The sequence below is a fragment of the Drosophila teissieri genome, chromosome 2R (genome assembly GCF_016746235.2).
Source record: "Drosophila teissieri strain GT53w chromosome 2R, Prin_Dtei_1.1, whole genome shotgun sequence".
NCBI lineage: Eukaryota > Metazoa > Arthropoda > Insecta > Diptera > Drosophilidae > Drosophila > Drosophila teissieri.
In genome coordinates this window covers 22633840-22657923 of record NC_053030.1, presented here as the reverse complement: position 1 = coordinate 22657923, position 24084 = coordinate 22633840, and the positions used below count along the sequence as shown (strand labels likewise).

General features: G+C 48.9%; 5 protein-coding genes across 11 annotated transcripts; 3 read left to right on the top strand and 2 right to left on the bottom strand.

Moving 5' to 3' along the window:
* The first annotated feature begins 40 nt into the window (after positions 1 to 40).
* On the top strand, positions 41 to 427 carry LOC122613197. The gene has a single exon (XM_043787252.1). The coding sequence runs from the start codon at positions 85 to 87 to the stop codon at positions 406 to 408; it is 324 nt and encodes a 107-aa protein (XP_043643187.1). The 5' UTR covers positions 41 to 84; the 3' UTR covers positions 409 to 427.
* LOC122613195 (arylalkylamine N-acetyltransferase 1) lies at positions 421 to 11357 on the bottom strand. Of its 2 annotated transcripts, none has more exons than XM_043787250.1 (4): positions 11068 to 11357; positions 2180 to 2353; positions 1133 to 1285; positions 421 to 1067 (listed from the first exon to the last, which is right to left on the bottom strand). In XM_043787250.1, the coding sequence occupies exons 2-4, from the start codon at positions 2312 to 2314 to the stop codon at positions 633 to 635; spliced, it is 723 nt and encodes a 240-aa protein (XP_043643185.1). In that variant the 5' UTR covers positions 2315 to 2353; positions 11068 to 11357; the 3' UTR covers positions 421 to 632. The 2 variants fall into 2 exon arrangements, with proteins under 2 accessions (XP_043643185.1, XP_043643184.1); XM_043787249.1 differs by lacking the exon at positions 11068 to 11357 and adding an exon at positions 3269 to 3861.
* Positions 11358 to 12877: 1520 nt separating this feature from the next.
* Positions 12878 to 15754, top strand: LOC122613191 (N-alpha-acetyltransferase 35, NatC auxiliary subunit homolog). 3 transcript variants are annotated; one of them, XM_043787245.1, is made up of 6 exons: positions 12878 to 13071; positions 13162 to 13531; positions 13595 to 14162; positions 14224 to 14405; positions 14461 to 15498; positions 15560 to 15754. In XM_043787245.1, exons 1-6 carry the CDS (start codon positions 13019 to 13021, stop codon positions 15698 to 15700), a joined length of 2352 nt encoding a protein of 783 aa, XP_043643180.1. In that variant the 5' UTR covers positions 12878 to 13018; the 3' UTR covers positions 15701 to 15754. The 3 variants fall into 3 exon arrangements, with proteins under 3 accessions (XP_043643180.1, XP_043643179.1, XP_043643181.1); XM_043787244.1 differs by having other exon boundaries at positions 12879 to 13071; positions 13159 to 13531; XM_043787246.1 differs by having other exon boundaries at positions 12989 to 13009; positions 13159 to 13531.
* On the bottom strand, positions 15735 to 16986 carry LOC122613193 (programmed cell death protein 2). Its single transcript, XM_043787248.1, has 3 exons — positions 16646 to 16986; positions 16504 to 16588; positions 15735 to 16446 (listed from the first exon to the last, which is right to left on the bottom strand). The coding sequence occupies exons 1-3, from the start codon at positions 16912 to 16914 to the stop codon at positions 15757 to 15759; spliced, it is 1044 nt and encodes a 347-aa protein (XP_043643183.1). The 5' UTR covers positions 16915 to 16986; the 3' UTR covers positions 15735 to 15756.
* Positions 16987 to 17393: 407 nt separating this feature from the next.
* LOC122612396 (protein tamozhennic) lies at positions 17394 to 23981 on the top strand. 4 transcript variants are annotated; one of them, XM_043785976.1, is made up of 5 exons: positions 17394 to 17939; positions 20693 to 20854; positions 20920 to 21119; positions 21182 to 22450; positions 22517 to 23981. In XM_043785976.1, exons 2-5 carry the CDS (start codon positions 20731 to 20733, stop codon positions 23312 to 23314), a joined length of 2391 nt encoding a protein of 796 aa, XP_043641911.1. In that variant the 5' UTR covers positions 17394 to 17939; positions 20693 to 20730; the 3' UTR covers positions 23315 to 23981. The 4 variants fall into 4 exon arrangements, with proteins under 4 accessions (XP_043641911.1, XP_043641908.1, XP_043641909.1 ...); XM_043785973.1 differs by having other exon boundaries at positions 22514 to 23981; XM_043785974.1 differs by lacking the exon at positions 17394 to 17939 and adding an exon at positions 19156 to 19374 and having other exon boundaries at positions 22514 to 23981.
* The last annotated feature ends 103 nt before the right edge of the window (positions 23982 to 24084 follow it).

The window sequence follows — 24084 nt, the reverse complement described above, 5'->3', positions numbered from 1 at the left end:
CAAACTGTGCAAACAAGCAGGGCGACTACTTAAGCACTCCGGCCGCATCCATCGAAGCATATTCAAATCAATCCTACTACCAACATGAAGTCAACTATTCAAATGGGCACCCTGTGCATCGTGGTCCTAGTGCTCTGCTGCCTGGAAAATTCCAATTCGGCTAACTCCTCCTCCACTTACTCCAGCTCCTCGGAGTTAGACACGCCTAAGAAAGTGTACCTCAGCAACCTCACGTACACGATTGTGAGAAAGATCCGTGTGGGCACCACCACCACCAGCAGCACCAGCAAGAGTTCTAAGACCAGGAGCAACCGGAAACTGAACGCCAAGAAGACCCAGGCCAAACGGAGCCAGGCCAAGCGCTCCAGCAAGAACAGGAAGTCGAACTCCCGCCGCGCCAGGGGCTAAGTTGTTATCCAGTTGGTTATAAAGACAATGTTTTATTTTGAGCTCGTTCTAAACACAAAAAACACTTAAGTTTACCGTCGCAACGGGCAAATTAAATTAGATAAATACGTAACTTGTACTGTTTGTTTACACTACTCTGAATCGAACGTGGATACACTACCGGGAACCCGCCACCGCACTACAAACTAAAGAATCACATAGTACAAAATCCGAACTCAGCTCGTCTACAGCTTCGTCTGCACCGCCTTCGCGGGACGCACTTCCTTGGCCATCACCTGGATGCCCACATGCGGAGCCGCCGGCTTGAAGACCACCTCTCCCTCTGGCTTGTAGTCGGCGAACTGCATGCGGTACACCTCGTGGAAGCCCAGCTTCTCCATCACCCGGGCGGAGTAGTGGCTGGAGCAGAGCACGTGGTACACATTGATGCCGTTCTCCCTCATGTACTCGTACGCCCTCTCCGTCAGGCGGCCTGCGATGCCCAGGCCGCGGTAGTTGGTGTCCACCGACAGGATCTTGCCGTCCAGGATGAGCTCCTCGTCGGGGTACACGTCGAAGATGTTGAACTGCTCCTCCACGTGGTCCATCAGCGAGAGGATCTTCTTGAATTTGGGATGATCGCAGGAGTCGGCCGCCTTCTCGGGCACATCATCGGCGGACTACTCATAGAAGGAGCACAATTAGCTATGCAGGATGCTAGAATTCGTTAAGTAGGTTCACTTACCGGACGCCTCATCAGTCCGTTTAGGAACAGACCAATGATCTCGCCCTTCTTGTTGACCGCCTTGTATGAGCAGTTGTCGGGCAGGGGCTTCAGGGAGTACTCCTCCAGCTCCTTGCACTCTCCGAGGTTCAGGAACGTGTTCAGGGGTTCATCCTGTAGGAAAAAGGGAAACGAAAGCGGATTAGATGCCAACGGTTGGAATGGCTCATCAATCAGGGGATCTTGTGGTCGGGACAAATTGGCGGCGCTATTACGCGACACGATCGTGGAATTGATCAGGCACTCAGGTGATTTATGCACGCATTGCCGTGGCTTAAGATTTTCCAGTAATTTATTGAGGCAGCTGGAGAATTGCGAACAGAACTCGATTTGCATATCGACATCGCCGCCGGGGGGCGGCTGTGGCCAGCGGGCGTGGCATGCATACTAATGCATACTAATCAGCGGTGGCTTTTTATATGTGCAGTGCACAGTGTATGTATAAATATAGGTCTTGAGTACCCAATTGGTCTTTGCAGGGAGCCTTCTCATTGGCCGGCCCGATCTCGAACTGGAACCTGATCCACTCAAGATCAACCGAGCACATTGGATTCCAATACAGATTCTGTTTCAGTTTCAGACTCAGTTTCAGATTCAGATCGCCAAGAGTCGTGAGGCGAGACCAGCTGAAAGCTAGCCCTGACATGGATCACGTCAAGAGACCTCACGACAGCCGAATACTGTGCTCTACAAGATTCCACCTGCCCCAAATCGCCATTCCCGGTGGAGTTCCCAGGGATTGGCCCAACGCAAAGGCGCAATTAACTCAACTTTAGTGTGCGAACTTCGATCTGAATTAAAGCCTAATTAAGACGAGTGCGCAGTTAATTGAAATTCGTTGGAAATTATTCAAATTCACCTTTTGTGCGCTGCCTCTCGATTCGAATTATTTGGCAAGTATAATGGAAGTCATAAATTCTGAGCCAGGTGTTCGGCTTGATTGGCTTCCACGATATGCACCCCCAGCGGATTACAATACAATGGGCAGCAGTCGGGATCGGTACTTACCTTGAAGAAAAAGGTCTTGAGCATGGCGATCACCGCCTCCCCATCCTCGGGCTGGATCAGTTCGATGGTATAGGGGCAGTCCTTGTCGACGGCGCCGGCGGCTGCCTTTCCAGAGACGGTCAGGGCGTCCTCCATTTTCTGCGTCAGCCGGGCAATCGGATACAAGTCGTTCAGCTGCGAAACGGCACACAAACAAATCGTTCAGATACTTTGGATAGTGGATGGTGAGTATGGGATGGGGGATAGATGGGGGCGGCGCATAGAACACATTATTATTTATGGCTCTTAGATGAAAGGCAGCTTAATTTGTTTTGAATATTTCGTAGCTCATGGATGACGATGCCGTGCATTTCCATTTCAATTTTCACTTCCATTTTCCACGAATGTTGTTTTCATGCTCGCCAGCGACAGGAGCCATTAATCATGGAGGCGAAACTAAGGTCGCAGTTCTTGAGGGTGCTCCAAAAACATATAGCACATGGCCATCTGAACAGGATCAGCCATTTGTGAGTTATAAACGAGTAGGAACTAGCAGCCTATAATATAAACTAGGTAGCAAAATTCACAGAATATCATTTTGCTTATATTTATTACTAGAGGAGATCAGGTGGGCTATTTATGGAGCCTACTTAAGGTTGCAAGTTTGTTTGCACAGCTGTCTTGGGAATATTTTGGGACACACTTATCTTAAGGCTGGTCTAAAATAGTTTCAAGTGATTTATTAGTCAGTTGGGTTGGAAGAAGTCTTCCCTATAAATACGGGGAGTTCTCGAGTTGCACCTCATAAAATCACGTTTCATTCACTTATGCCCCATAAATGCCGATCGCACTCGCCGAGTGGCCATTAAACCGATCCAGAAGGCATTTGCGAAATTCGCACATGCCAAATTACAGAACTGGCTGCCTTGCCCCCTCGAATGGCCAGGAACATTGGCCTTTGAGTGGTGTTTACTCGCAGCGAGAGCACTATTAATCCGGTCTATAATTGGATCCCCACTGGTATTTATAGAGCGCCTCGGTGGCCCCAAAGGAGTGGGTGGGATCTAGGTGGTGCCTGGGTGGTGCCCGCTGGGCAGGAGCCACACTTACCCCACATCTGGAGTCCAGCATCATGCTGGAGAGCAGCGACTGATCCGGCAGCTTCTGCACTTCCATGTTTTGTTTTTTCTTTCTGGTTTCTGGTTTTGTTTATTGCAAAACGCTTTCTTTTGTTCTACGTCGGCGGTCAGTTTTCTAGGGGGCGGGGAGTGTGGCGGTTCTCGGGAAAATTTATGGCGAATTTTTCCCTTAGTTCAATTTTTTGTTGGCGCGCACGTTTTGCGATGTTTTGTTTACTTCGCCGCCAACGAAATCGTTGTTTGTATTTGGCGCTGTTTGGCTTTTAATTTTACTTTGCTTTGATAAACAGTAGGGTACACAAACACGGTGATCTTTGGGTCTTCGACTGGCACTCGGAACCAGAGGTTAGTGCTGGATGAAAGGACCAATCCTTCGTCCTGGCGCGCGAACTCGATGGGCCTGCGAGCAAACAATGAATGCCAGAAGTCGGGCCCGTTGGCACTTTATATAGCCAGCGGAGAGTGTATATGGCGAGAGAGTGTATATGGAATCGGATTTGGATTCGCACTCGGACTCGGAATCGGAATCTGAATGGGAATCGGAATCGGAATCGAAATCGGATCGGTCTAAGCGCTGAGCCCCGCACGCCGGCTGTTCACTCGCGACTGAGAGAGTCACTGGATGAAGCCAGCACTTGCCGGTCGATTCCATCGGTTTGTGGGCCACAAAGCAGCCTATTTGCTCGGATATCAGCGGCAGAGCGGCGGATCGTGACAGGTTTGCTCTCTCTTGGGCCTCCAAGTCGCGCGACCAGTTTGCAGCCGTTTCCTGGACTCTCCAAGATGGGCCTTTCCCCGAACGACACTTCCGACGTGGAGTTGGGCGTCGTGTTTGTGGTCAGCGGTCTACGGTTTGTGGTCAGCGGTTCTTGACATTTCCCTCTTGGCTCGGCTTAAACAAAAATAAGGCAAAAAAACTAGCCGGCAAACTGGTTGGAAATTAGTGCAACCAAGTGGAGAGTCTAAAATGTGCTGGCTAGCAAGGTCAGTGGGCCAGGTGACCGGCTGAAGGAGCATGCTGCTCCACCAGGAAGGTGTCCCCCGCATTGCCATTCTGTTCAGGCTTCTCTCTCTTACGATCTAAGCTTTTCCAAACCATATATTTTATATTCCAGGCACCACTCCAGCACTGAATTTATAGCTTATTATGAGCAGAGTGAAATGCTATTTTCTCATTGCGGCCACGGGGCGTATGAGTGATGTGGAATGCTACAGTAGCCCTTCGGGAATTATTGAGTAAACAAATCGAGGGGGCACACCCCCGAAACTTTGGCCGCAATTAAAAGCCACACGGCGTATGCGTACTATTACGGCGGTGAATGATTTCCCCACGGCGGACTGGCCGATCATCCCGTGCTGATTTTGTTTACTTTCCGCTCGCAGCTGTCGCGTATTTTGTTTTCTTGCGTTTTTTACTTTTTATTGTTCTTTTTTGCTTTTTTGATTTTTTGCTTTGGCCGTGCAAACGGGCAAAACGGAGCGCACGCCGCTGGCTCAATTAAAATGCGACAAAAGCAACAGAACACAGCGCTATTTTCGAGGTGGAGGTGGAGGTCTCTCCCAGAAGTCGGTGGATCGTCGGCTTGGTGGATCTTCGGATCGGCGGGGTGTATGCATGGATATTTACATTCTTCGCCGTCTGGTTTGTTTGGTTTGGCGCGCGCTCTCCCAATTATCACCCATGAATATCTATCTCTTAATATTAATGCGGAATTATTACGGAATTATTCCGGCCATTAACTCGCGCGATTTGCAGCAAATCTGGCTGATATTTTATATATATAACGCCTCTGGATTATTCAGTCGGTCATAAAAACAGACCGCAATTAGCGGCAACAAATGCAAATTGTCAACGAAACTGTTTATCATGCACAGCCGCTGGAAACTTTTCATGGATAATTTTGTTTACAATATTTATTATTTTAGTCGACGGTTTGTCCGCTCATCCAGTCACGTTGTTATCTCTCTTTTTTTTTTTTTGGGAAACTCGTTTCTGGTCGTCTGATCTGCGTGGCACTCAGATGTGGAGCACTAAATTTAGCAGAATCGCCCAGAGTCGCGCCTCTTTTCATTGTCTGGGCTCCAAGACCATCCTCCTTTCAGCCTCCGGATGACTCAGTGCTGGGTGGTTGGGTGCAGGTGCAATTGGGGTATAAATACACTTGAAACCACACTTGGTTCCATATCCGGTGGGTGAGTAAAGAGGCCCGAGGAACCCACACTTAGGTGGATATTTTCGACTTAATAGCAATGCATTCGAAGTGCGAGTCCAAAGCGTCGAATCATGCTCCTAATGATACGCCGTACAGTAAAGTCTTAAATCTTGAATCTTAAACGACGATCGCTGATTGAGCTGCCGAAAATGTCGAACGGCTGCAAAACGGGTTTGCACATTCTGTGGGGTCTGCGGATTATGCACAGCGATATCGCACTAATTGACAGATACAAATGTTTACTGCACCATAACTTAGTTACACGCATAAGTTAAGTACTGGCAATTACTCATTGAGTCAATAAAGTGAATAGTCAATCGCTTGAAGTGTTGATGGGGTAATTACACTGAATGCTGACTTGAGCGGAAGTGACAGTGTGGCATGGAAAATACGCCGAGGAACCTAATAGTTACTCAGCTCGAGTGTTGCACCCATGTGGCCCACAGTGCGAATGAGTGATATTGCGGCGCGATTAACTTCAAAGTGCTGAGCTGCACGCCGTCAGCGCCTCGTTGCGATTCAGTTTGCATACGGATAATTAAAATCACATTAACGCCGTTTAGCTGTGAGTTCGTGAGTTCAATCAAGACGATTGCAATCAAATGCTGGATGTTCCACTGCCTAGTGAACTTTCCCAAAGAACTGCGCTTGGTGTGGTGGTGGTGGTTCAATCAGTTCACTCTCTAGTTGAACCCGCTCAGATCAAGGTCCCATGCAAATCCACACCAGCTGCAGTGCACGGATCATTTATCAGCATTAGTGGACTACTCAGGCATTGCTAAACAATTATTTAAGGAACACGCCAAGTCGATTAAGATACGATAGCCGCCAGTGGGCGTCCTCTACCAATTTATATGCTAACTAGCCAGTGCCAGCTGGAGAATCTATCTTTGTCCACCTATCTGCTATGTGATATTTGCTGGCACTCGATGTGTCGCAGGTAATGAATTAGTTATTAAATTAAATTAAATTGTCATGTAATTTCACGGCCTGAAATCAAAGTCATACGTTTCAGTTATGAAGGCTGTCATGGGCAGTGATAAAATTAATTAACTCAACTTTAACAGCCTGTTCAACATGTGATTAAATGAATTCATTAGTTTATGGCTCGTTTTTAGTAATATTAGTTTATGAATATCAAGCTAGACTCAAAGTAGAGTGCTGTTCATTTTCTAAAGTCAGTTACCTGAAAACACAATCATTTATTGTAGAATATTATGAACTGCTACAGATTAAATGCACTTTCATGCTTACACGTGTTGGGGTACTTTGAATATGCAAATAGTACACAGAATTCACAGTATTGAATACTTTTCACCTGCGGGACGGAACCGAGACATACCCACAATTAGTGGTCGCTGTCATATAAATCACAACTTTTCATTTGCATTCGCCATAAATCATTCGAATGCTGCACTGTGGGATCGGTGCAAGCGGTTTGGGTGATCGGACCATAAACTTGGCCGCTTTGTCACCAGCTTTTCCGACAGTTGCCACAAGCCGGAACCGATTTCCTGCGCTTGGGCTTGGACACCCCACCCATGGCCACTCCAACCGTGTGGAGCTGGGAGCTGGGATCTGGGCAGGCAACTTCGGAAGGCAGAACGTGACTGGCAGCCGAGAGCCACATCCGATATGCAGCTGCAGTGGAGCAGGGGCAGCCGAAGTGGAGGGCAGTGGCCAGAGCCAGAGGCCAGAGGCATTGAAAGTTTGATTCAGCTTAATAGAGTTAAAAGCCGCCTAATCGGATTAGCCGCTCCTCCTACTCCTCCTCCGCCAGCGTGGCCCCCACTCCAATCCATTGCCAGAGAATGAGGCACTGGCTCTGCTTGTCCGGCTGCCCGGATTCGCGGAGTGGGTGGAGCTGTGGAAGCCAAGCCAAGGCAGAGAGATATGCTCGACCAAAAACGAAATAAATAGTAAAACTGCATACGAACTAAGATATATAATGCTTCTATTAAAATATATTAATAGGTACTGTTCGGCTCTAATAAAAAATATTAAAAATGCAAATTAACTTAAATGCTAGATCAGCAAACACTGTAATTAAGTAGATAAGCATACAACATAGTAACAACCAACGATTTATGATCTTTTTACGGGAGAAATATTGTTACTCGAAGTTAATTATATAGAAATTAAATACTCAAGTTTAGCAACAAATTATTAAATATGAGTAGAAAATTTCCATAACTTCAGTCACCACAATCAACTCCTTGAGTATGTGAAACTATAAAGTAACAGCTTCATTTGCTGAGTACGAACTAATCGATCAGTTGGCCCCAAGCTCTGCGATCCGCTTTTGTGCAGCCTAATGCGGCATTCTAAACACATTAGAATTAATCTGCTGCTATCTGCGAGAAGTGCACGAGTGGCAAACACAATTGTTTGAGCTGGTGAAACGGAAACGATCCAAATGGATTATCGGGCTATTCACACCAGGCATATGAGTATATGAGTGCTCTGGCGGTTCGAGCACGACTCATTTGAATTCATTTGAATTCGAGGCAAATTGCTCGTTTAATTCCACATGCAAAATGCCGCATGGGCGATGCATTTCGTTTCCATAAACGAGCGGGCACCCCCAACCACTCAGTTCCATCTGCAAATTACCCATTTAAGTTGTAAATTGCATTTTGCCCATTTCAGCAGCAAACTTCATTTAAATTCATCACGGGCCCGGGCAATTTCCTCATCCTGAGCAGCCATTCCCCGCATTTTTCATCCTGCCGCCGCTGAAAGGGATGTCTGAAATCCCGACCAATTCAATCCGGGCTAGTTACCATTGAAATGCAAAATCCCAGCCAGCCAGCGGATAATGTCTGCCATCTGCTGGGACAGCAGCCGGGCGAAAAAGGATTCAAAGGATCTGCTGTTGTTGCAAGCAACAGTGAACAATGAGCTCTGGCCTCCTCCTATCTCGCTGGCACACACATTCGCACCCTTCCCACTCCTTGTCCCCCTTTTTCACCCGGGCAACGGATGCAACGCCAGCCACATTGCGCATACGCCATGTGCACCGAGCTCGACAAACACTGGGAAACACTGGTTAATCACACACTCTTCGCTTATCAATTTGCTGGGTTTTTAGTTAATCAGGCTCTCGATGGGAAATAACATCGTACGCGACCTGATTAATTTCCTTATCAATATTGTGTTTGCTGGTACTGTAAGTACTATTGATACTATATTTAAACCAACTTTTAATCAAATCAGACGTATCTTTCGCATCAAGGCCGCACTTGCGGGAGTTTCTAGGAAAACCCTAAGTGCAGATAACAACCTCTACTTTTTCTCAGTGCATAAGAGAACGTACGGCAGCGCAAATTGCTGGCAGGAAGCCAAGCGAAATCCGTGCACCAGTGCACAGGCATCATCATCGCCACCGGCACCGCCATCGTGATTATACTGAATCCTCGCCATCCTGGGCCCACCCGCCTGGAACGCGACTGCCTGGAGCAACAGAACCCACTGGAGCAGCAAGAGCAGCTGGAGCAGCAGGAGCAGCAGAGGGAAGAGGAGCAGCAACGGCAACAAGCTGACACTCTGACAATGTTGGCGCCATTTTGCTGTTTGTCTTTCCTCTTGTAATAAAACGACATCCTCGACTCAGCAGGGATACTCGAATGGGATTCGGTGTGGCGGAGGGGGCCGGCTGAAGGGTGTTTTAAACACTTGGGGGACTCGGGAGACCGTGGACCGGAGTCCGGAGTGGCGTGCTCCTTCACAACGTAATCATCGTCGTGGAAGGGGCTTTTGTGTGGCACGTAGTGAGGACGCTTTGTCAGTTTGCCGGGGGCGGCGTCTGTGTAGTCAGCACTTTGCTCGACTTTTGTTGACAGATTGATTTTGATGTGTTTTCATTGTTATTGTTTGGCTGAGGGTCCTTTAAAGCGAATCTCCGGCTGCTCGGCGCTGATTTGGGGACTCGACTTCGCTGGAAGAGGCAACAAACATTTTAGCCTAATTGGTTGGCTCTTGAAACGCTTTGACTAATTGACAAAGGCTTTTCCGTGGGCTTACGGACTTAATGAACTCTCTGAATGGGAGCTGCAATATTCATGGAGTTTCATTTATTTAATTGAATGAGAAATGAGCCTCCATAACTCAGCGCGCAAACAAGGAAAAACGAGGCAAAATGGTATAACTTTGGGTCGGGGAAATCTTTTGTATCGAATGTACAGATTTTTCCGCATTTTACTCATTGGTTGTTTGGCCAGAAGGGTCAGCTACAGTGCGGCCTCGCTAGGGTCGACCTAAAGGATCTTGTATGCTGTGCCAATTAGATATACTGCCTTAAAGTGCACCCTTTCTTGCAGACTTAAGTCTTAAGGGGAATTATTCAAAGCATCTCACTAGTGAGAGTAGTTGGAGCCATCGAGGCCACCCTGTAATTAAATCCAATTAAGTCAGCCGTGCAGAGCGCCCAGTCAGCTTTATTGGAGCGCATTGAAAAGCCACAAAACCGTGCGGCAGGGGCATCAAATGGAATGAAATCCAATCAAATCGATACAAAATGCTGTATAAAAGTCGAGACTTCGAGGGGGGGAGGAGAGTCGGCGAGAGTCCTGCTGCCAGATGCTGGGAAATTCAGCTTTTCCTCCTTTGGCTGCCTGCGGCGTTGCTCATACGCCCCGTTGCCCCCAAATCAATTGAAATAAATAGGATACACATGGCTCGCAGTGTGAGTGTCTCTGTGTGTGTGTGAGAATGTGATTTAGGGGGAAGTTGTTTTTCACATATTTGCTTTTCCCAAAGGAAAAGTCCAGGGACCGAGATTTTCATTGCCCGTGTGCAGTTTGCTGGTATTTCATTTACTTGTCTGCTTGTTATTGGCGGCGCAGTCGTGCGTGTGGGCCACGATTAAATTTGGTCAATTGTCACGCCCTGCGGTGGGCGATGGACTGCCCTTTGGGCTGGAAGACTCAAAACCGCCCTGCGTTTTGCCTTGACAACGGGTTGAGCCACAAACAAGTTCCCGGATCGATGTGGCCAGCACTCCACTTCTGCTTGGAGCACTCCTCAGCGCGAAATACTGGAAAGTTTTGTTTGATTGGTAAGGAGGATGGCCCGTTTCTTTACTGCTGATTAGGAATGCTATCTTATCGGGGGCCAGCACTTCAAACGATATTTATGCCTCGTCAGGCAGTCAGTGGGGTGATTAGTTTCACAGTGTCTTTGACTTATTGCTATTTATAATTTATAGTGAGCACTTGTACTGACTCATATCTATCCGTAATCCCTACACACTACAAACATGTAAAGGGCCCACGTCAACATCTGTGTTCTCAAGCAGCTCGGCAATTTAAACTATTTGATTTGGTCGCTTGCCAAAAAGCCGCGTCTTGGGCGCTTAAGTTTTCGCTGTTCGCATTTAATTAGGACGTGTGTGCCGTTTGGGAAACACTGCGGTCTATATGTATACAGATATAGATATAGTTTATAGTGAGTGTTTCGTGTTTTATTCTCGCCGAACTTGAAATGGAAAACATTTGGCGGCGGCGGAGATGTCACCGCTGGTTTCTAAAATAAAAATGTATTTTCGTCGGCAACTTACGCGTGAAATTGGCTAATAAGTGGACCTAATGCGCCGCCTCCTTTGATTTGGATACTTCGAAGCGTTAAATTCGCTGAATTTCGGAATTTGTGTTGGAGATTTCCGCCCGTTTCGTTCCGATTCGACCGACCAAGTGAACCGTTAGCACGTTTTTCGTTTTTCAAACAATGATGCCCAGCTTTTACAGGCTTGAGAAACTTATATGTATTCGAATATTACGGCCGGAATTCTTTGCGCGATTTGGGACCAATGTTCTCGTGTTATTTTTTAATGGCCAACGAAAACACATTGAATTGCAATGAGCAAATGAGCGTTGCTTAAATAGTTCGCCGGTCGAACTCAGAAACTCAGTCGCTTCCAATCCCAATCTCTCTGCCCATCCGTTCTGCGTTCGGTGTGCTGTGTTCTACTCATTCATTGAGTGGGTTTTCCTCCTCTTTCGGCTCCCAAGTTCTCTCTGCAGACCACTCAATGCCGGCAGAGGAAGTAATCAGTGGATTCAAGTGGGGATTTGGGGAAATCCGTACAAATAAGTTATATAAATCGAACTCTATTGACTCTCCCAAATATGTTGCATAACTCTAGGCGCTGTATTTGCAAGCAAAGTTCAAAACTAAAAATTTACTTAATTTTAAAGAAATCAAAAAAAAAATTGAGTAAAATATTCATCGACGTATCTTTGTAAATATTTAAACCAATTAATGGCTATTCTAACCTAAAGCTTATTAATCTGTTTCCTATTAATTTTTGCAACGAATAAAACCACTGTTTCAGTGAACATTTTAACTTTCGGTTTAAATGAGTGTTCTGATTTGAGTAAATCGCCACTAGCAAGAGAGATTTGGGAGCCGAGGCAGAGAAAAATAGCGATTTGGGGAGAGCGAGCGAGTGAAAGTGGGGCCTCCGTGGTAAACAAACCAATCCAACCCCTCGGGTTCGGTTCCCACTCGCAACTTGGATACTTGTAACACTCGGAGTGGTGGTCAACCCCAAAATCCGTGGGGCGGGCGCTGCGTTGCTCGAAATCCGGAGTGGAACCGCGGAGTGAAAGCGCGAGCGAGCTTTTCCGCTTCCGATAAGAGCGGTCACAAACGCGGCTGATAAGGTTGTTGAATGCTTCGGTTCAGGGCATATTTTGTCTGTTTTAGTCGAAGGAGAAAAAAAGAGCTCGTACTCTGAACCGTGCTTTATGAACCGCGGAACTGTTCTGATCGGTCTGGATCGTCGTCTGGGTCTCGGTAAGCGCTGGCTTGCACTTTCAGTCATTTTGTTTAGTTAATGGGCCAGCCGCCAGTCCAATGAACTACGCTTTTCTTGTTTACCTCCATTTTCACCTGACTCAGCATTTGAACTTGGTAACAGTTGTAACGGTCAACGCTGTTAAGAGTAACAGAGCATTGGAAAGGGTGCCAAGGATTCAATTCCCCCATTTTGAATGATGATTCACTTGAGTTGTGGGTAACTTACAAAAATTCGATGCTGAAAACATAGAGACATCATCAGAATAACCCAAAAATCTTTCCTGGCTTTCGTTTGAAAGCTTTGAAAACATTTATAAATATAACAGTACACTGTTAGCTTTGCCAGTGCTGCCAAGTTTGATATTGGCGGGCAGAAAAATACTAAATGCATTTCAGCATGTACTACTTTAAGACTATATCAATGAAATAATCTTCTTTAAATTAATGAAATGGTTTTCAGTCTTCTAATAAACATGTAGCCACCGACAATCACCGCAGATCCAAATAATTATATTAGAAAGGAAAAATCATGTTTTCCTTGGTATCATGCGGTATATTTGCAACTTAAAGGCATGGATGACCGTTCGGCACTTGGTCACACTGGAAGTTACATATTTTTATTCATAAGAAAGTAGAACTTTTATAAATAAAAGAACATTTGTAGCACATCGAGCTACAGGTTGACCGCCTGTAGAATATAGGTACAGCAGATGTATCCCTCGACTTTGCCGGCGGAGGCAGATCCGAGCACCATGAACGGAAGGTGAGCCCAAGACCGCCGGCAAAAACCCACAGATGTTCCTACATACAGAGCATAACCATCTAAATTCACATACACACATATCCGCAGCAGCGTTGCGGAGCCTCCGGACTTCCAGGCGGTCACGGCGGCCGCGGCTGCCGCAGCCCGGGCCCTTAGCTTGGAGCAGGACGAGTGGAGCGTGAGCGAGTGCGGGTTCCTGGACCCGGAGGTGCAGCGCACCATGCGGAGCGGCAGTGCCGCCGAGGACATCACCCAGTACCCGATTCACGGCTGGGTGGACGTCACCAAGGAGTTCCACGACGCCTGTGCGGAGCTGCAGCCCGGGGAGCTGGCCCAGGATATGCTGTTCGGCCTTTTTGAGGCCATGTCAGCCATAGAGATCATGGACCCCAAGATGGATGTGGGCATGGGCTTCGACAAGCAGGATCTTCCGCCGCCCTCCTTCGAGGCTGCCATTGCCGTGAGATTTCTCTTACTGAGCTCTAGATAAACTATGTGTATCTTAATAGTGGACTCTTTGCAGACGGGCGCCATCAAGCTGGACGATCTCACGCCCTCCGAACTGATTGGCATCTATGATGCTCTGTTTTCCTGCCTGGTGTCCTGGCTGGAGGGCAACTCCATGGACCAGGTGCTCTTCACCTGCCTCTACCTGCACGCCCCCGCGCAGATCAAGGACAAGGCGCTACGCGTCTTCTGCACTGCCGTGCGCAACCTCATCGTGGTCATTAAGAACATTATTGCTGTGGCTGCTGTCAACGAGGAGGAGGACTTTCAGCTGTACGGAAATTCTGCTCTTTTGGCTGCGGAAAAGGCGCAACCAGCAAGTGTTTATAGCTCGCTAAAGGATGTGGAGGATGAGCTCATACGCAAGTGCAAAAAGCTGACTTCCACGGAGGACTGGATGGCCGTGGTTCACCGGCTGCGCTTCATGCGCCATCTTTTCCAGGTAATCTACCACGTGGAGCAAATGGCCAGCAACGATACCGTCGATGACAAGGTGGACATCTACAAAATCTTGCTTGTGGCCTCCGAGATGCTGCCAGGAATAAGGAATACCTTGGATCGGGGCACACAACCCGAGAAGGGGTGTAAGTGGTCACAGATAACTTCCGTTTGTAAAGGCTGAGTATTTCCTTCCTTAACCTTCAGCTGACGCTCCCAATCCGATGGGGTTCTCTCCACGCATTCACGACCGTAGCCAACCACCCGCGTTTCCGCGTAGCATCAAGATCAGGGATCGTCCGGCCAGCTATCAGTTTCTGGAGGAAATGATTTCGCGCTTCAAATACGCCTGCAAAGTCACCAAGTACAAGGATTACTATTCGGCGCTGGTGGGTGACTTGTTTACTTGTTAACTCCATTTGTAATAACACACTCGTTTTCCAGAACTTTTTCATCGAGTACAGCAAAAAGTCGGGCCAGTGCATCCTGTCCAGAAGCGTGCTGCAGAGCCTGTTCAGCGCCAACATGAGGATGGCGCACGGAAAGCTGCCCATGAAGCAGTTCCTGCGCCACTCGGTTCAGATCTTTAACTCGCCACCCGTATTGAATGCCAAGCATCCAGTGGCAGCCGATCCCAAGGTCCAGCAGCACCTGGAGAACTTCTTCCGCTACTGCATCAACATGAACACCTTCACGCAGTTCATTCGAATCTGCGGCTTCAATCGCGCCAGACAGCGGGATAAGCTGGCGCGTCTGATAGAGAACTTCGACACCATCCAAGTGGATGCAGCGCGACTGGACTCTATGATGAACCAACTGGCCAACGAACGAGCCATGGAGGGAAACGAGCCCATGGCCACCGCTCTGAAGCACAGCACCCACTTCTCTACATGGGTGCTGTACAACTGTTTCCGTGCGATGCTGATCTTCCTGATGTCCGGCTTTGAGCTGGAACTATATGCTGTGCATGAGTTCCTCTACATCTACTGGTACCCGTACGAGTTCCTCATTGGCTTCCTGGTGTCCGCGCTGACGCGAACGGAGAACATCCTCCTGGCTCAGGAGGAGTATGCCGAGCACCAAAGTAAGATTCAGTCGGGCGGCGGCGGAGCGGCCAAGAACCGCAAGGCGGCCAAGCCGAAAAAGAACAAAAAGACTCAGAGACCGTACCGGGCCGAGATCGTCTTCTACCACGCGCTTCTCAGCCTCTGCGGCGGAATGTACAAGGCAATGGGCGCCTTGACCAAAGACGGACGCGTGCGCTTGCCGCTGTCCAAGTTCGACAACGAGGAGATCCGCTACAACAGACGCTTCCTGCCTTTCGCCACTCTCACCAGTCCGCCGCCAGTCTCGTACGCAGAGTTCAAAAACATCCGGGAGCACATGATGCGACCCAGCGTCGAGGATCTGTACACCTATGCGGCAAAGCACTTTGACCAGGCTCGCAATGTTCTCGAAAGTATTCAAAACCCAGATCAGGAGGTAGGTCAATGGAGTTTCTGAAGTGATTATCATAGATTAAGATGTGTTTCGTTACCTGCAGATGCTGGACCTCCTGCAAATCGCGCGGACCAACTTTGTGGTGATGAATGTGCTGGCCCGCGGTCACCAGAAGGAAGTCAAGCGGCAACCAGAGTTCGACTTCTCCAAACATAGCTACTTCCCCATCATCAAGCTGAAGTAAATATTCACGTGTTCCGTAATTGACAAGAATAAAATTTAAATGTACGCATTTTAATGTCAACTCTGTTCCTCCGCCACAATGTCCTGCTTGATAAGAAGCTCCTCCACGTAGCCATCGATGGGGCAGCTCTTGGCGCAAGTGTAGACGGCCAGGACGCCCCAGTCGAGGTTTTCGTCCTCCAAAAGAGTCAGCGCTTGCGGCATGATCTGGAACTCGAACTGACGGCATCCTCCGCAAGCGGTGCAGTTGGGCAGCTTCTTTAGTTGGTCCTCCACCGTTTTGGCCGTATTGGTAATCCATAGCGGCTGGCCTCCACGTTTGTAGCGCACAATCTGATCGGGTTCGGCTGCCGTTTGCTTTTTGAACTGTCTGAAGGTCTTGTCATCGGCGGCAGCTGAGTTTCCAAAGTACTTGTCCATCTCCGCCTCGGAAACATTGCTCAGGTCGCCCGTCTTTCCACTGGCCTCCAGCTCCTGGAACTCCGCTAAACGTGCCTCGTCGTTCTTGTCGTCTTCGCCAGATTCCACGGGATTGCTGTCCATTACAATCTCAAATTCTGGGAACACGATTTGTGTCAAGGGCTTCACGGCGGCTGCTCCTGGTGCCCCGCAGTTCGGCTTGTGCTGCGGCCAGTGGACCCTTTGGTGCTCCGATGAGCAGTAGTGGATAGCCTTGCATTTACTGCAGGCGTGGGGAGCATGGCAACCGCAGGCGGCGCACAGCTTTTTCAGGCAGGAAACGGCGGGCTAAAATTACATATTGAAGTAAAAGTAGAGTCTTGAAATTATGGATGCTATAGCTACCAGGGGTTCTCCCACGTCGCTCGGCTCTTCCTCCGAGAAGAACTTGTTCTTCCGAGGCAACTGCGACCGCAGTACTGTGAAATTGCTGGAAATCAGGGTAAGGTTAGGTTTCTAGTCGTTTAACAGAGCTGGAAGAGATTACCCTGCACTTTGGGCCTCCTGGCAGTCCGGATTCCGGCACAGGAACACATAAATGGACCGGTGAAAGTTGAACTCGTCCTCGAAGGGAGCGTAGAGCTGAGCCAGGAAGGATTTGGGCGCCTGACACTTGCTGCACTGCAGCTGGGGCGTGGGCGGCAGGGTCTCCAGTTCCAGCCAGGCGGGCTGGCCGCCCAGCTTGCTGGGGAAGTAGCGGTTGCTCAGCCAGGCGCCATCGTCGCTTTTCTCCGCAAATCCCAAGTCAATCTCCATTTCCAGAACAAATTGAAACTCGTGTTCAGTGTGACCGCAGGTGGAGCGCCCGAAAATATTTCTACGAAATCCGAAATACTTTTGAATACCAACTGAAATTTGGGGGGAATCACATTTTTCGGTATTAAGAAATAGTTATAAATTACATATATACAGTTTTATTTGTTAATTTCGCCAATACGATACACACTTCAAATAAAATATTACTTACTTCATTGCATATATTTGCATAATAACATAAGGAGAAACTTACACATTTACATAATAACAGTAATCTGGAAGAATCGCAAATCTTATTACCATCAGCCCACAAAAAGGGCAAGCATTCGAAAATTTTAGAGATTGTCTCACACAGATGAACCCCTCTTACTACGCCCATGGTAATAAAGCTTGTATGCCATGCCATGGATTTGGTATTTTCCGCAAACTCTTCCGTGGCGATCTCCCGGATTTTCGCCACTTCAGTATGCGGTTATTTCTCACGGTTAAAAGTTCTCCTCTCCGAGCAGATTAAACTGGCTAAATTGCTATTTTATTTACTGTTGTGATAAACGCGTGTGAAAAACAAAGACCTTCCCATTGTCCGCGGCCACAAACGATTCAGCAACGAAGTAGTGAGCCGCGAAAAACGGGCGGAAAAACGAGTTTTCCCCGATTTGGTGTGATTGTGAAAGCGCAGCGAGATTTGTCAACGCAAACAAGCAAGAAGAAGAGCCAGTGGGCAGCGTAATATTTGTTAATAATAACGGCTGCGAAAACAACAACATTGCGGAAGCAGAATCTCCGACTTATCGCGTTTCCGTCGCAGCAGGGCTAAAAATAAACCCACCCACGCTCCGCCCCCTCTCGAATCGCCACCCACACCCCGCCCACCGTCCACCTACCACCTTCCGCCCACTCCTCCACCCACACCCACGCACAAATTTGGAGAGGTGAACTTGTGTTGACTTTTCCAGCGCGCGGACTTTTCCGGAGGAAAATGCAAAAATGAGAGTCGAGCAAGCAGCAGACCACTGGGAATTTGCGTAAGTCTAAGGCGGCTGCTTCCTGGTTTCGGATTACAGGGTATCACGTGCGCTTTCGTGGGCGAGTGAGCTAGCAGGCTCAAAAGTGAACACCAGATGTTCGATGAACAAGTGTTCACTGTACCAGCGCACAGACAGAAAAGTGTGTGTGAAGTGTGTAGGAAATGTAGTGTAGGTAGGAGGACTAGATATATGAAGAAGAAATAGGTTGGTCACCAGCACAGGGTATCCCCGCTTCGAGGCCCTGGCGTTGGCTCGCCTTCTGGCTGCCAAAGAAAGAGCCGGGTGAGCTTTTACTTGCTAAATTTAGTGCCGCATTGCTGAAAATAAGAATGGGAGCACCCTGCCATCGGTTGCCGGTAGGCAGACTCATATACTCGTACATATGTACATATGTATAGGCATAATCGCCCCTGATGGCCAGTATGTGTATATGTATATGCATAAGTGTGGTGTGGTGGATCTGCGGCCAGGGCACATGGCTCGAAACTGTTGCATGGCCCATCCTCGTCCTGGCCAATCGATGCCTTGGCTTGGCTTGGACCGCTGCCCGAATCAATAAACGCCTCAAATCCCTGCCATATTGCGTCCATTGTAATGTCAGCACACAAATTCTCGGGCCATCGAAAGGCATTTTCACTCGGCTGCAGGCATTTACTAGTGGCATGTGTCCTGGCCAGCCAATAAATATTGAAAATTCAATTAGCAGACGGACGGCAGCCGAAATGCCATGAATTTATCACCGCCTGAGTGCGAATATGCCTGTGGTACTCATAGTAAATAAGTAACTACATGCATTCCATACTCAGTCCTTGCCTCACCTGCTGCACCTGCATGCTGCCTATTGATTTTAATCCGCCCTGCAATCATCTTGCTTCATTTGGCCACTGAATTTATGGGTTCCCACGAAAGCTCCACTTTCTTCGGCCCGCTTTTCCATTTCCCATTCTCATTTCCCATTCCCAGCAACAATGTGCTGTTTCGGCGCTGGAAAACATTAATTAAAACGCAGTGGACTGGGAAAGCTATCAGTGGCATGCATATTCAATTGATTCATTATTTGAGGACATCATACATGCAGTGTTCTGCTCATTAATTGGTTGACTGTTTAAACTGCCTTTATCATTCATATTTCGGGATCGCATTATGGTTAAGTGTTAATGATATATGTACATACGACACGAACACAAGCAACTAAACAGGAAGTTGTCAGTATGTGTGGCGTCGAAATTATTGCATAAGTAAATCAAATTCTAGAGGAGCAAAAGATATATTTGATATACTCTTATCACTGCTCATGCTGTCCTCCTTCACACGTCGTTTATCCGGTTCCTCGTGCTGCCTCTTCGCCGTTTACTCAGCTGCGCTGCACTTGTTTCTCCACGCCCGCCTCGTTGCTGCTCATTCGCATTCTGATTGGAGCGCCGAACGCCAAGTGAGTCACTCCACTCCCCAAGGTTGTTCAACGTAGTGCCGCTCTGGGGCTCTCCGTTTCCCCACTCGCAACCGCATCGAATGCCAAAGGCCAATGGACGATCTTTGGCTCCACGATAGCCGATATCAATATCATCGAGATAGCCAGTCAAGTGGCTCCAGTGGTGGTTCTTCAGTTTCTGGGGCCAAGCGATGCCATCGAGGGGCTTCTGGGCTCCTATCGAGCACTTGTGGGCTTTCCTTCGCGTCAGCGAGCAGATAATACCCATTGGTGAGGAGTATCCGCCAGGTGAAGCTAACAGATAGTAGAGGGTTGCACTCGAAATCTTATAAGTAAGTAGTGCCAGCTTGGGCGTTATCTAGTATCATCATGTTATTAACGACGAACCTGGACATTATCCCCTACTAAAGCTTATTACACTTACTGTATTTACTACACTCATTTTCACGTATAATAGGTAAGCCTAGAAATCGTTCGTGATTAGCATTTCCGACCTTATGACTCACCGATGAAACACAACGAGCAGCCACATTTAGTTGATTTCTTACACTTCCTTATCTTTTGTTTCAAAAAGGGACCCCACTGATTAGATAAGCTTTTATAAATAAACAAATTTTGCAGTTGGGTTTTGCTTAATCTCAAGCTAACATAGTAAGTGATAAGAGATTATGTTTTTTGGTTTTTTATGGGTAAATTCATAATAAAGGGTTCTTAAGAGGTTTCAAATCCCATAGATAGACACTCTTTCGTCCTTTAAATAGTTAGACTTTTGTTTTTTAATGAATATATATGCCATTGATTGTGGACAGACTCAGCTTCTAGTTTCTTAAATTCCGGGAAACCCCTTCTAACTGCTTTTCCCCCGCCAATGACTCAGCATCCACTGCAATGGAATGAATGGCTGTTCTAGTATAGCAAACGTAATCACAGGTGAGCTTTTTGTTGTCAACTGATTCTGTTGGCGAGGGGCAACTACTGGTTGCTTTGGGTGCTCCGCTGGCTGGGAGGAAATTGATAAGGAGTCGGGAATGCCACTATCGATGACGGGCCCCATTGGAGCCCATTGTTTGGTCTTATCTGGCCAGTTATTGTTACTCCATTCGAACCCAGTTAGTTGTTTGTTTATTTGCTGCATGCCTCGACGGCGATGGCGTGCGTCATGCGGGGAAAGCGGGGAATGCGGGAAAGGATGTGATTCGGGTGATTCATGCCAGAGAAGTGCATCCCCACCCCCTGGTGGAAAATCAATAGCCATGATGGCGTGCTCTGGCCTCTCGAGATGTTTGCCGTAGTGTAACCTTGCGTTTTTGTTTTGCAGGAGCCGGAGGCGCCTTGAATGAGAGTCCTTAGCCCGAGATGTCAGATTTCGTGCCGCGCGACCTCATCCCCGATCTGTGGGATGAGATTCTCCGGCGCCACTGGATGTTCCTCGAGACGGAGGAGAGCATACAGAAGCTCGAGGAGCGCAAGCAGCTGGAGGGTGAGTTCGTCGCCTTAACGTTGTCCCAAATAGAACTTAGCAAACTTAGCAAATCGCGTTTACAGGCTGCCTGAAGGAGTTCCTCTGCGTGGTGCAGCACGATCGCAAGTTCTTTCTGCCGGAAACAGGGCATGTCCTGCGGAGGTCTGTGCTCGAGCTGCCCGACTTCTCGGCCCAGAACGCCATCGTAGCCTTCGAGACCATCAGCCAGTATGCCAACAACCTGTTTACGAAGCCCTGGCGAAAGGAGTACCGAACTCTCAAGGTGGATACATGAATATATATATTAAATACCCACTTCTAACTGAATATAACATTTTTCCGCAGACCTATTCGGGATGCTTTCAGCACGACATCCAATCCCGCCTGCTGGACGCCGAGCAGCTCTTCCTGGCCATGGGCTATCGCCGGACTGCCGAGGACACCTTCGTCCTCGAGGGTCCCATCTGCCCGGATCAGGTGACGAATGTTTCGCGCGACGCAATGGCCGCGTACGTGGAGTGCCAGATCATGAAGCACATCTACGCGGGCGTCGCGGCAGCGGGATACAGCTGCACTTGGAAGGACATCCTGCAGTTCCGCGAGCGCTATGTGGGCGGAACTTCCACGACCATCAAGGAGATGGTCAGGCAGCTGAGTGAGAAACGTGTGCGCAAGGAGCAGCCACCGATGCAAGAGAACACATACAGCAATGTGGCCTCAGTTGCGCCAGCTGCCTGCGCTATGCGCGGCAACAACGTAGCCCATCATCCCAGCAGCGCCGGCACTTGCGCCCTGCATCCAAATGGGCTGAACGAGGCGGGAAAGTATCTGCCGCCTTACCCAGCGCCTCCGCCGCAGCAGCCGCACCTGCCTGGTCCGCTGATGACGCATTCGCGCAGCCTGGAGCACTACCAGGAGCCGCATGCGCATCTGCCTCACCGCCACTCCTTCGACCAGCAGCTCCAGCAGCAGTGCCAGCTGCCGCACGTCTACGAGGCGCCCTATGACTGTCTGGATGGCCTGAGCATGGGCAGCAGTGCCTCCTATGCAGCCGTGGCTGGAGCCTACAATGCACCGGGAAACCGCTATCCGCTGCCGTACAACATCTCCAGCCAGCTGAACGCACCGTATGCCTCGCCCGGTGACCTCTATGGCAATGGACAGCATGCGAACATGTACGCCACGCTGGGAAAGTCGGGCCCAGCCCACAGCTGCGACTACCACCGTCGCCAGCCAAGCACTTCTGCGGCTGCCGCCGCTGCCTTGGCGGCCATGCAGCACCGACAGAGCACCTATCCGCCGGATCACCACCTCATTGACTTTGACGATCGAGCACATCTGACCCAGCATGACTTTGGGACGCACGACTACGATCCGCAGTATGCCGAGCTGAGAGGTCAGGTGCAGCCAAGCATGCGAGGTAATCCCGCAGCCATGTACGCCACCTACGGGGGCTACGACCTGCCCACCACGCTCCCGCAAGCGCCGCCGCCGACCGGCCAAGACATGTACATCTACGCACGGCCCGTTCCAAAGAGCAGTCGTATGCGGGCTTTAGCCGAGGCCGGCGGCATTAATTCGACTGAGAAACACCCGCGATCAGCGGAAAAGCAAGTGAGTTTCAAATCTAACATCATACGTATATAGTGTTTACTTACGGTTGCCTGATTCTTTAAGCAGAACACCATGGACAATAATCGCAAGATGCACAAGGAATTGAAGGAGCGGGCTAGTCGAACGGCTCCAGCCAAGAGGTCCGGCAACGAACGTGATATACCCACCACCATTTCGGACATGAACAGCTACGACTCGGCCAGTCTGGATGGATTTGTGGCCCTGGACAGCGGTTCGCCGCCTCTGATGCCCAAAGTGCAGGAGGGCGTCGGCAGTTTCGAGTCCTGGAACTATGTATTCAAGAACCTCGAGCGTTCCGGCTACACCAAGGATCTGGGTGACCGCGAGGACTTGCTGGTGCAGAGCTTGGACCTCGATTCGCTGGCCATAACGAACGGCGGTGCAGCTCCTCCGGCCGAGAAGCGCCGCGAGCCCACGAAACCCACAAATGGAGAGAAGGCGCGCACGCTGGAAAAGAAATCCGGGACGGGGCGACGCGAGGCAAAGGTAGTGCAAGCTCCTGCACCCAGTCCTCTGCCAAACAGCAGCAGTGCCGGCGTAAAGAAGGTCAAGTCCGCCTTGAAGACGGCCGTCGTGGACAATCGGGGTACCGGGTCAAGGAATCGCACGGGAGCTGTGCCCAAGCAGCCGCCGACGGTGTCCCCTCAGCTGATTGTGACCAGTCCGAACGAGTGGAGCTGCAGCTTCTGCACCTTCCTCAATCCGGACACCAAGCGCATCTGCGAGATGTGCTGCCGCAGCAAGGACTTCAACCTGGAGGCCGCCACGGCGGCTTCCTCCTCGGCGGCTGCAGCTGCGGCGGCAGCGGCCAGTGTGTCGCACGCATCCTCGACCTGCGTGTAGGATGCAGTGCAACGGAACCCTCGTTAGTGATACAAACAGTGTATAGCTTCATATATTTTTTATACGACCAATGTAAGCCTGTGCGCGTGTCTCCAAGATCTAGTCTCGAAGTCGTCGTTCGATGGCAGGCATCCCTTTGTTATCCGCATTCGGCTCCTTGGATCAGCGGATGGCGCTGCAGACGGGTGAACGCAGATGGGTCTGCAGTCTGTACATACGAAGTATTCTAATTAGTTACCCCTACTCGTAAACACACGCTTTAATTAGTTTTAGATTGTTTCCCATTGTTAAGGGCGCTTCTGTTTCAAATTACGTGCCTCCCTGTATAAGTCATCTATATTATACATATATATATATATATACAGCATATAGACATTTATATATTTGTACGTGTGCATGCGCCGAGAGGAGCGAGAGAGTGAAATTCAAACTTGGAAGTTTTCTAGGAAATCAACTGATAATATATACCTTATGCTAATAGTTGCATTCACAATACGTATTTCCGACAGTAAATCAGAGTACATAGAGTTATATACCGATCTTGCATAGATAATACACCTATAGCCTATAGCCGTAAGCGACATAAGCGATTTCAATTCGAAGAACCGAGCTACGCATAACGCAACATAATAAATCGAACAGAACTGGTACGGGTTGTAAACTTGAAGTTTTTGATTCACATTTTACGAGAATGAAAACGAGAACGAGGACGAGAACATGAACAGAGTACCACGTCATCCCACCCACCCAAGCTATGTGACAATTCCCAA